Below are 17,002 nucleotides of genomic sequence, written 5' to 3'. Positions count from 1 at the left end.
ATTCACATTGAAATTCGAACAATGCCACATGTTTAAGGAGCATAAACTTTTGCTTTCGAGCATTTGTAACTTTTCATTACGATACAATTTGGACTTTTAATATAGGGTATTTGTGATAGAAATTTAGCAGTAAAATAGCACTCTTCAATTTCCCCTTTCTTTCTTTCTTTATTCTTTTCTTTTCTTTTGTCTTGTCCAGTTTACCTTTGTAGTCTGAAATGGAGGATATGACCGTCGCTTTCTACTGGGTATGTTAGAATGAATTTTGGATCAGTACGTCCAATGAACACGTCCGAATTTGCAATCCGAATTTCCGAACACACTTCCGAATTTAAAATCGAACCACGCGGAAACAAAGCATGTGTGTTAAACTTTTGACATTATCCTTGATGTGTCTCGGAGATCTACAGTTCTACTTGAAATTGAGTATGGTATCCATTATGAAAGCGACAATATGAATGTTTAAAACATCCTCTATATATTCGAAGAGTTCTGAAAAATATGTAAAAACAAACGTTATTTCTATATTACTATTGGATTTCTGGAAACGGAACTTTATAATGTTAGGTTCTTTTCTGACTACGTTTGAATTCCACAGTTTCATTTGTTCTACCTCTTCTTTTTCTTCTCCCCTTTTTTTCTCTCTCTCTCTCTCTCTAATCTCTGCCTCATTTCTGAATATCTGTGTAATAGACATTCATTGGTTTCAATTTTTCGTTATGTGTGTTTCAGTTTCTCCCTACATGAACGTATGAATCTTGTTTCGTCCTGGTTTTGTTATTTCATTTTATCGAAACTAATACATGTGTAGTTTGAAATTAGAACTGCGCTCATGTTGTTAGCTACTTTTAGTATGGGAGAGAAGAAAAGAGGAGAGTGAGGGGGTCTCTTTACCTAACACAATTATGGGATAAGGTGTATATTGGGTGGCCTAACTGCACGGTGTTCGCTGTCGCATTTTTTTATGCTGAGTGTACGAACCTAAATACGTGGTAATGATATAAGAGACGTAATAAATGACCGGAATGTGGCTCTGATTAAATATTGCGATTTTTTAGTCGAAATGAAAGATTGCAATTTATCTTCCCTTTTGTAATCGGTCCAGCGGATGGCAGTATCTTTACGTCAGAACACTTTTCGGAGTGACGAAATGCCGTCCAAGATCATTATATAGCCTCTGTGATCTCAAATCCCTGACCTTGGCAATGTGGTTTTTCATTGTGTACTCTTCTCCATTAGAAGATACCTCACAATCCACAATGTGGTTACTTGCTGACTATGATTGCGGTGAATTAACCTTGCTCGGCCATTCTCATCTACAAGTTGTTTATTGGAATGTTTACAAAGTATGATTTTGTACTTTTCCGTATTTAATGTTATTCTGTCTGTACAACTATAGACCTATACTATGATCACAATTATGTCAACTACTTATTCTCTGAAGCGTTCTGCCAGCTCTACATTCTATTGGTTAATATCAAGTTTAATTAAAGGCTTATAATTGATTACATTCAAGAAATTTATTTATTTTAAGTTTGCCAACCAACTACCGCGAACTTCATACCACATACGAGGTATGTGCTAAGAGTACCAGCCTTGTTTTGCTTTCGTGTAAACCAATGAAGCGCGGGAGATTTCTTCAGTATAGATGTAGAGGGGAATTACATACGCAGTCGGGAATTTTACGTATTTATACGCAGTCGGGAATTTTACGTATTTATACGCAGTCGGGAATTTTACGTATTTATACGCAGTCGCGAATTTTACGTATTTATACGCAGTCGGGAATTTTTTCCCGCCCGCATAAAGCCTCAGTCGCTGGCAGTCGGCCAACAAGTGAAGACGTGTAGTGAGGGGTCGTCAGATTTCAGTTTTTGTAAAATGACAGAAAATCTTGAGCAACAATATTGCATCAAATTTTGTCAAAAGCTTGGCGATACCCAAACGGAAACCATTCAATCAGATCGATACACTAAATTTTGAACGAGAATTTGTTCATGAGGAGAGTGTCCGCGAAATTTGATTCAGGCTTTCATTGCCAAACTCAACATTCCTGTGTGTCGTCACGCTCTCTACTCACCCGACATGGCTGTGTGTGACTTTTGGTTATTTCCCAAGCTGAAAATACCACTAAAAGAGATCCGATTTGAGTCAAGAGAAGTTATCATGCGGAATGCGACGGTACGGTTGTTCACCATTCCAAAAACTTCGTTCTATAAGTATTTCCAACAATGGTGGGAACGCTGGGAGAAATGTACGCGTTATCAATGAAACTGCTTTGAAGGGAATTAGTGTTTCGGATTTCCAAGTCAATAAATGAATTTTTGCCAACCAAAGATTCGATACCTTTTGAACATACCTCATATATAAATTATTCAAATTAATGCAAAGTGAATCGAGGGTCGCAGACATGTGTGCATTCACACAAGTTAAAACCACATCTCCGCCATGTGCAGTCGCCCCTTGTCGGTCTGAGAGCTCAGATGATGCGTTAATAATTGACGTGTTTGGGGATGTCAGATCCGACAAGTTGCGCCCAGGATTTCGTAAATATAGAACTTAACAAAACATGAGGTACGGGATCCAACCTGGGTTGCATTTAAATGAAATCCAACACGTACAAAAGAAACAGACTGTGATGTTAAAGGGGGTGAAAAGGGGCAAGAAGGGAGTAACTTTCGGGATAGGTTAATCTACTCGCACTTACTTGCAGGTCTGATCGTTGTCCTCTCGACGATTTCTCCAACAGGCCGACGTCCGTCCATCCCTCTGTTTGGCTGGCTGGTCGTTCAAGTAACCAAGGTTAAGAGTCGGCGAAGCCCGGACTGAGTGACCAACTTCACGAAGACCGCAACTTTAGATAAACTTAAAACTTCTTCTTAAAAAGCAATACATCGTCGTAGATGGCTATCTGGCGTTAGCCGAAACAAAGGTGCTCTATAAGACAGAGCAAGGCTTTCAATCGTAAATTTCTAAATGAAGCTCCCGGTTTACATTCTAACACGTCCCTCGCTCCATGTCAACTGTCCCCTCCAAAAGTCTCTCAATTGATTTTGTATGGCCTTCTTTCCGGGTTCATGTCCTGGGTTATTCACTCTGATTTGCGTCTCGATGAAAAAAGTGCATGCTCGTAGATTAACCAAGGTAAGGTGATGATAGGAATGCAGACGGGTAAGCAATATGTTGTTTTATTAATTAAGAAATTACAAACGTAAGAAGTAAATGACAGACAGCAAAGGCAAATGAACTTAGAAAAAAAAGTCGAAAGGTGATTTAACTTAAAATGAATAGTTATTCTTTTCACTGTAATGTTCTTTTAAATGAAATGTCCCATTGTTCAAAATAAGAAACTTTGCCATGTTTCCAAATACACATATCTTCACACTATTATACACATTGTGCTGCTTTAGTTCAGTAAATAGAAACAGGTAGCACATTTATTACCGTCAGACAGGTAGCATAGGTACGACATCTGCTAACATGACTTTATAAGCGTATTGCTAGTAGGAATTTCTGTGCAGCAGACAGATGTTTTCCTTCTATTGTTGGCATTATCATGAAGCAACTACTGAAGATGTAAAAACGTCCGTTCACTGTTCTTGGGTTGTGGGCGACATAGAATTTCGTAACGAGATTTGAGAGACAGAGCACTTCCAATAGAAACGTTTTTTTTTTTCTTTGACTGGAGACATCTCTTTTCTGACACATTTTCAGAACGAGATAGACTCAACTGTTGTGTTGTAGTGTTTAATATTTTGTAAAGATCACTTGAATTATTTTGTATGCATAAAAAAAGAAAAAAAATGAATTAGTGGTATTATATTGTAGTTGGATACACTGAGTATGAAAAGTTAGTTCAATAAGTTAGTTGGAGAGGTACGATCCTAGTGTTAAGACGTCCGTGCCACATTGTTACAATTCTAATATCTAACGCCAAAATATAATTATATAATATATTAATGAGCACTAATTTAACATACAAACGAATTAACCCGTCCATGCGAGCTTTTATTACAGTGTGCTATCAAAAGAAATTTATATAAAAGAAGTTTAATGGAGTCAGATTCCAGAAGACATTATCCTTTCGATAAAGAAGAAAAAGGAACATTTTAGTGTTCTACGCATCTCTAGCTGTCCTGTCTTCCGTAGATCAGGTGCGGATCCAGGGGGAGCGATCACCCCCCAGAATAGGATTTTTTTTTATTTTAAAAATAAAATCTAACCTACGAATTTTCACCTTTGTATTATAAATGTAAAATAAAACCTAAAATAGGTACGCCTTACTTTTTTGTTTGTTGCAGAAGTCAAATAAAGCAATAAATACCAAGAAATTACTTACCTTGGCGTTTTTGCTTAAAAAACAGAGAGAGAAAAAAAAGAAAAATGTCCACCTTCGAAATTGCAGGTGGCCATTTCTGTTCTTTCTTACCAAGATCCAATATTTTGCGTTCTGCGTCCGTTCTCAAGACCAATCTCTGATTCTTGTTAACAATTTGCAGACAATAGACTATAAACTCTTATTTGTTGGCATGTGTTTGTAATGCCAATTTGGTAGGTGCAAGAAGCAAATAGACAATGGTTTTCTTCATACGGAAGTTGTCGAAACAGTGTTAACCCTTTGGGGATCTTATGGTACAATTTGTACCATACGGGGTGTTTCATGGTACATTGCGTTATAACTCTCCTATTTGAGCTTTTTCGTCCGTTTTTTTTTTTTTTTTTTGTTTTTTTGTTTTTCAAGTCCAGAGGCATTGTAGAAGACATTACGTTTGGTTTCACACCTTCCTGCGTCGAGACATAGGAGGTGATGACGTCATAAGTCTAAAATTTATATTTTCGTGTAATAATTTTTAGGGGGGTTTATGTAAAGTATTTTTGGCGGGCTTATTTTTGCACGTAGAAGATTGAAATTTTGCACAAACATGCAGTCCACCGAGTAGTATTTACCAGATTTTTTTTGAGATTTCTGCGTTAAAACAGGGGGCATCCAGAGGGTCAAAAAATTGAAAAAAGGGATGTTTTTACCCAAAAATTCCGTTTTTCCTCATTTTCCCGCCTTAGATACATGATGGAGACAAGTGAATGGTACCGCCTAAAAGGCAGTTCTATTCTGAAGAGAATTATGTGCGACACATGGCCGTAGGGTAATTAGGGAAGTGTCAGGGAATTTTTACGAAAATATACTTTTGCATAGGGTAATTTTGGACATTTTCGGTATTATTTTTTTGCGGGCTTATTTTTGCACGTAGAAGATTGAAATCTACCAGATTTTTTCAGATTTCTGCGTTAAAACAGGGGGTACGGAGGGGCTCAACCTTGAAAAAAGGAAATTTTTACCAAAAAATCCCTTTCACGGGATTTTCCCGCCTTAGATACATGATGGGGACAAGTGAATGGTATTGCCTGAAAGGCAGTTCTATTCTGAAGAGAATGATGGGCGAAACATGGCCCTAGGGTAATTAGAGATGTCTCAGAGAATGTTTAAAAATTTCCCTCCGTATACGGGAATATGGGACATTGTCGGTATATATATATTTTTTTTGGCGGGCTTACTTTTGCACCTGGAAAATTGGAAATGTGCATAAACATTCAGCCCACCGCGTAGTAATTACCAGATTTTATTTTCAGATCTCTGCGTTAAAACAGGGGGGTCCAAGGGGGGCTAAAAGTTGAAAAAAGGATATTTAGACCCAAAATATCCCGTTTTTCCTCATTTTCCCGCCTTAGATACATGATGGAGACACGTGAGTCATAACGCCTGAAAGGCAGTTCTGAGCTGAAGAGAATGATAGGCGAAACATGACCCTAGGGTAGTTAGAGATGTGTCAGGAAATTTTTTACTTGAGATCATGGTGTTTTACGGTAATTTGGGGCATGGTGGGAATTCCTGATAAAATTTCTCCCGCACTTGGTATTCAAGATAGAACCTTGAAATTTGGCACACACATTCAGTATACTAAGTTCGATTTATCAGATTTTTTTTATATGGCTACGTTCACACAGGGCCGCTCCAGAGGGGCCCAAAGTGCGAGAAAAAAAATCCCTCGGAAATGTTCCCTATATCATTTTTCCCGCTCCTGGTATATGGTATGAGCATGCAAGTGGTATCATTTGAAAGCCAGCTTCATTCTGAAGAGAATGAGGTATGAACCATGATCCTAGGATAAATAGTGACGATGCAGTAGCTGCTTGACTGAAAGCCTAAAAAATAGCCCAAAAACCCAGGTGCCGGAAAGTGTTAAGGATCGAAATTAGATTGAAGAGGGATAGTAATATTATACTGTATATACACATGTGAAGAAGACAGGACATGAAATAAACTGGGAATCCGTAGAAGTGCTGGAAAGGGATAGAAAAAGCATTGTAAGAAAATGGAAAGAGACAGAATGGATACGAAAGGAAGAAAACAAGGAACTTATGAACTGGAGTTGAGTTGAATTTCAGTTTAGCATCCCTTTCAGCAGCGAGGCTATGTGAGACCTGGACCTACTGATTAACGTGGAATCCGAACCACATGAGCTCCCGCCGGGAATCGAAGCCGGGTCTCCTGCGCCAAGGGCGCGTACGCTAACCGCTTAGCCACGGAGGAGCGCTTATGAACTGGAGTAGTCGGCTAAATATACATGATGTATGGAGGAAGGTATTACATAAAGCAGAGAAGAAAGAAGAGGTAAAAACAGATGTATTGAATAGCAGATAGCCTTATACGAAAGTTATTTATTAAAAATACAGAGTGCCAATTGAAAGTTCAGCTCTGAAGTGAATGTTGGATCATTAAAAGTTGCGAATATGTAATTAATTAAAAATGGGTAAAAATGAAAGGACGAATATAATTGGTTCACGGATATGACGTTCTCTCATTTTAAGAAGGATTTAAGCTGCAGTTTTAGAGATTGTATTTCATAATGTGTCTGATGAAGGCAAAGTTAATTTGCCAAAACTGTAACGTTATTATTTATTCAGAATTAGTCTTTTATTGTAGACAAGAAGTTCCAAAGCTAAAATGAGTGTTATTAAGTTTTATTTATTATTTTGTAACTCCCCCTCCCCCTAAATTGTACCATGAAAGTAAATAGATAAAAACAAGGCCAGAACCTCATCTACGCTAAAACTTTGATCAAGATCGGTCGGGTAGTTCAAGAGGTTAAGAGTCACAAACATAGTCACTTTCTATTTTGTAATATAGATTTCCTTCTTAAATTACAGATATTTTCCAGTGGAAAACAAAATGAGATTTGAAAACCTCAAATCAAGGTAAAATAGGTCGACGTAAAGGGAGAAAAAAAAATTAAAAATCGACTGTGTCTCGAAAGCCAAGTAGCAAGTCCTATTGCTATTGTTACAAATACAAATATCAATATCAAAACAAGAATTTGAGGAATAATCCAAAAAATGGATCAAAAGATTGCAATCTTGGCCAATAATTAGATTTTGGTTCAGGGGCCATAAAAATTTTGAATGGTTCCTAAATTGTTTTCGTTTTTTTTTTTTTTTTGTTTTTTTGTTGGTTTTTTTTTTCGGAATAAGCACATCATACTGAGTTAAATGGTAGTTTTGGTTTGGCTTCACTTATCCAGATATAAGGCGTACAAGAAAAATTTTGATTGAATGAAATATATTGGATTTTTTGGACCAGGGGCCACAAAAACTTTGAATGGTCCCTAAACTGAGTTTCCTTATTTTTTTGCGGAATAAGCACATCACAAGTTAAGTGGTAGTTTTGGTTTGGCTACATTATATGTTGTTCTCCAGATATAAGGCCTATAAGAAAATTTTTGCCTTGGATCTTTTGATCCAAAAATGCCTGAAGTTCTTTTTTTTACTTAGATTTACTCATCTCAGGTAAGTAAATAGAAACAAATGAAAAAGCAAGAAAAATGGAGGCCTTGAAAGTAAAATGTAGATAAGTTCATCTGTGTGCAGAAGATGATGTCTACAATACATTGAGCAGAGTAGGTAGCTAGGCCACAGTGGGTAACAGTGGGTGGTGGGTCGGAGTGGGTCATGTTCTCTTGACCCACGACCCACTGACCTACTCCATCTCTGCTCTTACTGTACATTACTTCAAATCCTTTTGCACAAGGTCAAATATTTGTAAAAAAATGAAATTAAATCTTTGAGTTTTACGTCCCACGGTTATGCCGGTTAGGCTAAAGGAGACGGTGATGATGAGTAATGAATGAAATGGTGGAATGAAGAAAGTGGGAGGAAACGGGAGAACCCCGTGAAAACCAACGCACACGGTGTTTGTCCACCACAAAGTTCACTTGGAGAGGGCTGGGATCGAACCCGGGACCCCAAGCACCAGAGGTGAACGCTCTACCACTGAGCCACCGCGGCCCCAAATATTTGTAAGAAATAAATCCCTATTATCGTCGTTGCTAATACTGGCAAATGTATTTCTGAGCAATAAGTGAGTATCGCCCAAAATATACTTTTATATCACTTTGGACTCACTTAATAAGACCTAAAGTTAAAAATATGGTTTATATATGCGAGTATATTCATATGAGAAAAAAAAACTTGTTTTTGTGTTCACATGAGCCAGAAATATGCTCATTTTTAATTAGACATATAAAAAGACACCAGGATAAAAATATTACTTCCCGTGGATATAGTTTGTGTTTGTAGCAGCAAAAGGAAAAATGTAATTCCTCCGTCGACTATTGATAAGGCACGGACGTTGAAGTGATAATCATAACATTAATGATTTTGACAGATGTTCCCTGCACGTGTAAGGCAATCCCCCCCTCCTCATTTAACCCTGACCTACACAATTCTATAGATAGAAAGAAAAAATAATTGAATCTATTCACTGTTTTCCAGTTTCCGACCTTACACCAATCATTGTGTAGTTCATGTTGCGTGGGAGTCAAAATAAAATAATTATTTTCAGGAAGTCCATCAGAGTGCCGTATGGCGTTGTTTTTAAATGCAGTGCATGCCAGCTATTTCAAGGTAAGGCTTGATTTAGATTAGATTATATAATCATATTTATGCAACTTCACAACTGATTACAGCTTCAAAGGTATAATGTCCCATGGATGCAATAAACATCTGTTCGTCACGATTCATTGTTGTATTACACTGGCCGACAGTGAAAAATTTTCTTTCATGAAACAAAGTGTTCCTTATAGTTTTCGAGCTGCTGAAAACGAATCTGATCTTAATTTTGGCCCTGCACCCTCAGATTTTCAAATAATGTCAGTTATAGTAGATTTTGGTTAAAATTCTCAGTCATAAGACATCAGTCATAAGACCTGCCTAAAGGCAGAATACTAAACAATAATAATAATAGTCGCTCCTAAGAATCTCCACTGAAAGTTCGACTATTGGTTCGGGTCGTATTTTAAGGCTTAGGCCCATTTCACAAAGTTAGTTGGCTCAATCTTCTTCGGTAGTAAATATTTAATCTTTTTTTACTTGTTAATGTGTCTGTTGTGTATAGATGTTTCCTGATAAGGGCAAAAGGGACTGTGACGTCACAGAGCGTTTACTTGCGAATGACTGAGGTTGTTAAATGGAAGTTTGTATTTAAGACATCGCAATCTGTTGCTTGCGTGTTGCAGGTGCAAAAAATTTGTTAAAGTTGGCTTCTATTGTTAACAACTTACTACACAACATGATTGCTTACTTCACAGTTGACGAAATATTTTCCTGTTATTGAATCAATCGCATCGTCCACTGCCAAATAGATGTGGGTAACTGCCCCTTCCTTTGGTGTCTGAAAAATAAAATACATGTTAGTTCCATTACGTAAGTTTAAAGTAACCTTACAATATAAGTTAAATCGTAAATAATATAATACGAAAATATAACTATGCGTATAATGTGTTACAGGTATGCTGGTCTCCGTCTAAACTGAACTGAGTTTATCGTTTCAGGGATTGTGAGAAAGGGATTCCGTTCTTATTTTCTACTTCGATAGAAGAATTATAGGAGTGTTTTTCAATCAATAACGACCAATTTTTGAAGCAAAAGTTTCTTTTCTTTGGTAATTTGAAAACAAATTCTTCAGGATGTTGAAATGTCTTCCTTCTAGAACAACTTCGAGCCTTAATTGCGATTATGATCAAAATTTACTTAAATGACATTTATATGTTAAGGAATCGGAGCAACTAGCAGGTACTATCTGCTTCCAGGAGATGCATTTTCAGGCGATGCAGTCTTATATTTTCTGACTTCCTTGACTTACATGATAAGTACACTGATAAGTGAGCTGCTTGCTTTGTCGGACCACTTTCATTCAGTGGCGGCTCTAGAGTTCTACAACAGGGAAATCACACCGGCAATGACAGTGAAACAGCCTTGGACAGAGAAACAGCTCTCTCGTCCCAAAATCTTTTCCTGGCTTTAGGGCCTCGAATGAAGTTTGGCTTTGATGATATTCTTTAAATGTTGATATTAGGTTCAGGTATTACAAGAAAATGTGCCATTGTATAATAATATGTCCAATATATAAGTCTTACATAGAGAATTACAGTAAAGCTCTGATTATCCGTAGAATTGGATGGCAAGGACACCGCGGATAGCGAAAATTGCGGTTAATCCAAAAAAAAAGACTAAAAATGAGGGGCAAACAAAATATTTTTGTATAAAAACTGTTTTATTGCACGTACAAAACTAATAAAACTTTTAAAATACGGTATATACAGCACAATAAATCAATTTTCCCAATTCCCCGGTTTTTTTTTTTTTTTTTTAATATCTTACAACTACTTCTGCTTATCAAGTAAAGTAACACTTCGAAAGTGCAATTTTGTTAGAAATATTGATTTTCTAAAATGAAATTTATTTTTATGTATTAGAACATACAGTACTTATTTGCATGCGGAGTGTCAATTAGCAATGACTACATATGAAAAGTAATTGAGTGCGACTATAGCAGAGTTAATTTTTTTCACGGCACTTTCCGATAATGGGGGCTTTACTGTATTCAACTTAACTCTACATATTTTATTCAGCACAAATATAATTCAATTTATTCAAGAAATGACGAACAGTTGGTGTTGGTAACACTGTTCAACCTATTTCTCCAATTGAATTTTCTCAATCGATTCTCTAAATGAAATCAAATTTCGAATTGTACGTCCCATGGTACTGTCTTTTTCCCTAATCGAGCCGTATTAGTTATTGAAAGTGAATTATGTAATAGTGGGAGGAGAATGTGAAAGGAAACGGGAGAATTCCCAGGGACACGATGCTCTCCACCAAAATCTCGCGCGGGTAGGGATGAAACCAGTGTCCCCGCACTGGAATAGACTCTTTCGTACTCCGAACTCAGCATCCATTTCCCCCAACGTATGCAACGGATTGGGAAAAAGTCAAGTAAAATAAGCTGCTCTCACTAAAACCTAGTTTAGGTAATTAGCGAAATGAACTGATTCTAGTGTGCTTGCGCATCAGATACATTCCTATTTAGTGTGTATCGTTGACTGTTCGTATTGTAAAGACCGTATCGCCCCTCTGACAGGCCCGGACAGCCATGTGGTGTGGAAGGCTAGCCCACCGATTTTTTAGGATCACAGGTTCCAATCCCGCCTCGGACATGCAGGTTTTATGGTACTTTTCACCTTCTATTTCAATGTCATCTTATGTTTCTTAATAGTCGTTCGGATCCTACTTTACGCTGTAGATCCCGTCCCATATAGCTTCGGTGCTGACACAGGACGTATAAATGACATCACGCAATTTCCTTTTTCAAATGCATCAATATTTTGATAAATTATATTATCGGTGTTATTCTGTATTTGAATTAAATTCATAGTATGAGACCCAGTTTCCTCTATTACCCTCTGTTGCCACATATGAGACTTCTCCGTTGTATATTTTCAGCATACGTAGCTCCAACAGTGTGAAACACTGTACCACTACACTTCACTGTTATGTTTAGTTATAATAGCGCATTTTAAATTTGTACACATTTCTATATAGAGCTATTTCAAACAAAATACTTTTATGCTGAGTTGGCAACATTGCTTCATCTATGGCAACACTGTGGTTTTCAATACGGCATTTTGTTCTCATTATATTGTGCACCTTACGTTTTAATTGGTTTAACAGTTTTCAAAATATTTACTTTAAACATACGTAATTCCATGATATAATTTTTTGGATATTCAAATGTTGAAGCCCCGTAGCTCCTATCCATCTGATCCAAGCACCTTACATTTTGCTCATTTTCATTTTTCATGATGCTCTATCAGATGTGCTATGTGGTAATCAGGTTTGAGCGACAACTTATGGGACCTTTCTTTGTGAGTATTCGTCACATACGTGTGGATTGTCCTTGATACTTCGACCTGAGATAACCTTTAGGATTATCTGGTAATTGTCAGTTTCTCGGGAATAATAATCTTACTTTTGTGAGAGTGTTCTCACATTTGTTCGCAGGATTGAAACATTTAACCTTGTTTGATTATTTTTTGTTTAGCTTTTATGTTTTTTTATTGTTCCTGTCCTCTTTTTCCTTCTCTTGTTATATGTTTTCTCGTTTGTTTATTCCTTCTGGTGTTTTGCGCCCTCTGTTTTATTTTTATATGGTTTGTTGTATTACATTAATTCATTCAGCTTGTATTAAGTTCCCATTTTTTAGAAATTTTATTTTAAATTATTATTTTATTTTGATGTTTCTTATGAGTAGAATGTATTATCGGCCATTGGCTTTTATGTGACGGGGACAAATAGGCTTGGAACTGACGTCTCCATAATAATATAAAATCAAACCGTTATTTTGAAGATATTGTTTGTCTTTAGTGGAAACTGATGTTATTTAATTCGGTCGTATTAGTAGTACTTCGTTGAGAATCGGAAAGTCCTACCTTGAAATTCGCAATCATCCAACCAAAAATGATTTTCTCCAAAACGTTTAAGTGACAAAAAATATTCGTATTTACTCCACCTGGGTGTAGTGCGTTCACAGTCACTCCTGTGAATAAAAATATTTATTTCATTAGGAGAGAAAAAATCACACTATCTACACTCATGTCCAAAATGATTGTCACATATCTATAACTGTCTTCTTGTAAGAATATAATTTGATAATGATTTCGCAGGGCACTTTTAATACTGATACTATGTGTTTAATCGGCAAATGTAGGCTATATTTGTAGTAAATTCCATAGGAAAAGAGTTATAAATACGAAAATTAGAATGAGTAAAACAAAATGTTGCTAAATTGACAAGAACGTTTTATTTTCGTTTTATTGTCCTTATTTACTGCTCTTTTGACATGAAATTTTCCACATACCTGTCTTTGTCGATTATACACATACTAACATTATAAGAAATACAGGGCGAATTCGTTATCAAATTATATTCCTACAACAACATATCTATAAACATGCTACAATAATTTTAAACATGAGTGTAGGTACTACATATACATTATTAAGAAAGAAAATTGATAACGAGAATGTAACAGTTTTGCAATTTTTCATTCTATTGGATGCGTAAAATTTAATCAAAATAGAGAAAAATCTGTAGAAAGTAAATTGAATCAAAAATTAGGAAATTCAGTTTTCATTTAACTATTAAAACTCGAATATACAATAAAACTACCAATATTCTAGTGTATATATCCTACATTTTTATTTGCTTTAGTAGTAGTATATTGTAGATCCATTTATCGGATGTATCACCGAATCAAGTTACAAACGTTAATTTTTGTAAATTTCGTTCGAGTTTGAGACCTCCTCGTCTATATAGACCTAACTTAGACACACCTCAATATAACATAGGTTATTTCTAAATTTTTACAGCTTCTATGACTTTTGGAATGTTTACTTATTGCCCGTTTGCCATACCTTTATCACTGAAACTCCAAATGAGTTTCCAGAAAATTATTTCGCAGGAAATGTCCAACAATTTGCTTCCACTAGAACACAGCTATATGGAATATCAATAATATAGTCGAAAGTTTGTTCTTCGAATAGAAAATCAATATTTGTGTTTTTACGAGAAGTTAAAGAAATGGGTGCAAAACTCAGGTAATTCCATTTTTGGTTAAAACTGCTATAATAATATTACAGTATGATAAAGCCGTCCAGTGGTTTGTGCAAGAATCAATTATCTCCAGCCATCAGCAAAAGAGCAGAAGTCAGAAGGAACTGTTAATCTTCTATCGACTTTGTTTCTTCCTTTCCGCTTCCCCTACAAATTCTAAGAAATGGAGTTATATGCTTTTTGCAGTTCAATCGCTCTGCCATTTAGTTGTACCTTCTTCCAATTATAATGCATAATAATTTGGAATTTGTGGGCGAGACTTATGACTGCTTTATATTTTATTCATTTAGCCATACTGGGAGAATGGGATCTGCAGTTCAAATAAAGTTTAGAAGATTTTTATTGTCCCATTAGCAAGAATCGAACACCGCGAAATCGTGGGGAATTACATCATAAGAAAATATGCTGGAGCATACCTGTGCAAGTCAGTGAGTAAACAGAAGAATAGAGATTAGGACAGAACAATGAACTGAAAGACTTTTGGAGAGAACCAGCTACAAAGACCAGTTTAAGAGCCAGAAAATACTTTCCATTGATCGGAATTGGAGAACTGTATCCAACAATGTGTCTATTGAAGTGTGGTTTGAGCAGGCGCAGAATGAACTTTAACTCTTTTCCTGGTCCGCTCAATACCCCGAAACAGTAGCGTACGCAGGAATTTATTTCGGAGGGGGTCCAAACTCAATATGAGGGGATTTTTTATTAAAATTCCTAAAATTGCTCCTAAAATTAGGCTAATATTATACAAAAGTCAAAATTTCGGGAGGGGTCCGGACCCCCAGAACCCACTCCCTGCGTACGTCCCTGCCCCGAAACGAATATCATTGATTCTCTGTACTCAGTTTCCCTTCATCATCGCTCGTGCAAGTAAACACTGTCCTATATGGAGACAGAAGGATTTGGATGATGTGATCTGTAGAAGGTACCGTTCACCTGGTCAACGCCACAAATGCAAGCAACCATCACTGGTGCCGCTGGAGAACCGGTTCTTCACTAAAAGCATAATGACTCATCATTGATCTTTCCAAACTATTCTTTCGCCATTCCATTGTAGACGAACTTTTTATCGTAGTGTGGAATTAGAACAAGTAAGGCGATCAAAGGCCAGCGGTTTTAGATCTTCTTAGATTACACTCCAGACCGACAATGTTCCTAACCTTTGAGGAAGTGGACAGCTTGTATAATGAGAAAGTCCAGGGATGAATTCATCAACTGGTTTACAATTGAGTTGACATCTACGTGAACATCTTCCTTGGAGAACTGCCTAGAACACAGATGCACAGGCACAGTTCTTGGGGACGATCGTTCAGTCTCTCTCAGACCCACGATACACTGTCTCTCTAAGTCTGTTACGTGCAAAAACTGAGCTCACCTAATCCGTTCTGGCATGTTTGCAACGTTCAAAATCAATTTAGGGTACGGTACAGTTCGACAACATTTCAACACTACTTTGCGAAGCCACCAATTCCTTGGACTTAATACTTTCTTCTTATTCTATGCACAGGACTGCACTCTTTATATCACTGAATAAACACTGGTGTTATCATCCGCTGCTATAGTTGGCCGTGGTCAACCAACACCTCTCCATTGCAAAGCATTGTCCGTCGTTTGAAACGCTTCCCATGCATGTGAGACAGTGCTATGGACAATGCCAAACTCCTGGGCGGCACTCGTCACACTTCTAGTTTCCCAATGATTCTTCCCCATGTGAAGTCACTCAAATGTTGTCTCTGGGCCATGTATTGTGAAACAACCACAATGCACCTTACCAGCCCTCTGACTCGAAAATGTGTTTTTCATTCAATTGCTTCATGTTGGGGGAAGAGGCAGAACAATTCGCACTAAGGCTACGCCGACGTTACCCTATGTATCATCTTACTAGATGTGTAAGTGTAGGAGACCTCTGGCAATGTACTGCCGGAATTTCATTCATTCTTACCAAGGAGGAATCAGCCTATTTCCATACCAACGTATATAGGTACTGATTTCATGAAGAAAGATAGAATAAAAACTGCGCTTAATTATTAAGCATCTTACCATAGGCTTTCAGCTTGTGTGCCATGTCGACAGTGAACATCGTAAGGAAGAGTTTGGAGTAGGCGTAGGTTAAGTATCGCGAGTCCATTGTCAGATGCTCTACGTCAGGCCAGAGACCAAACCTCTGCACGCAGGAGCTCACGTTGACCACTCTGCTGGGGGACGACTTAGCCAGTAGACCTTCGGAACAAAAAGTCTTATGTTAATCATATAGAGACAGTTTAAGAGTTACAGAATAGAAGTTATAGTGAAATTAAGTTTTCAAGCTGAAACAGGTGAGTAGTAGCTGTAATGATAATTTTTGTTTGAATAGACACTCACTGCACTACTTGTTAATGATCGAAATATTCTGATTCATCACGTTAGACTAACACTATTTCATTAAGATAAATACATTTTTCCTTCTGAATTATTTTCATTATTTGTAGGCAGTGATGTTATTCTAATTTTTTAACAACCGGTTACTCGCTTATTTCTACCTAGGTACAATTTTTTAAATGTGAAGATCCAACTGCGACTATTAACGCGAGGAGAGCTGCCAATCAATTATCGCTATGATCTAAACAATTTCGAATTTTGATACATACAGCATTGTGTCAATATAAAATGGAGGGTGGAAGTAGGTTACTTGATCTCTGTTGACAGATATTACTTATCAGTAAACACGAAAAGTTCTTTTGCTCGGATTCACACAAGATAAACAATTTCGAAGAAAATCTCGTTTACAAAGTTAAAAATCCCGTAGACTTCGACTTTTATGCGGGGAAGTTTTTTGGTGAATATTTTTACTTCCAACTTAAGGTGCGACTATTATGCGAAAACGACTATAACGCGAGTAAACACGGTATATATATAGGGTGTTTCAAAACAACACCGGCAACGTTTGAGAGGTGATTCCTGACACCAAGATAAGACAAAAAGTATAGGCCAACCTGGGTGCACAAATAATTCCTTTCGGAGT

At 37.0% G+C, this 17,002-nt stretch overlaps 1 protein-coding gene across 2 annotated transcripts in view; it reads left to right on the top strand.

Annotated features, from left to right (window-relative positions):
* LOC145666933 (retinol dehydrogenase 12-like) overlaps positions 1-17,002 on the top strand; it is a 325,956-nt gene that overhangs the window by 115,779 nt on the left and 193,175 nt on the right. Inside the window, exon 1 of one of the 2 annotated variants that reach the window (XM_081734537.1) lies at positions 8,828-8,958. The exons of the other annotated variant lie outside the window; for it this stretch is intronic. Within the exon in view, the coding sequence (XP_081590663.1) occupies positions 8,859-8,958 (100 nt within the window). The 5' untranslated portion in view covers positions 8,828-8,858. Of the gene's footprint in view, positions 1-8,827; positions 8,959-17,002 lie in introns of those variants that run through there. 2 annotated transcript variants of the gene reach the window in all.

Source organism: Thermobia domestica, chromosome 12 (genome assembly GCF_964235325.1).
Source record: "Thermobia domestica chromosome 12, izTheDome1.hap1.1, whole genome shotgun sequence".
NCBI lineage: Eukaryota > Metazoa > Arthropoda > Insecta > Zygentoma > Lepismatidae > Thermobia > Thermobia domestica.
This window is presented reverse-complemented; position numbering and strand designations above follow the sequence as displayed.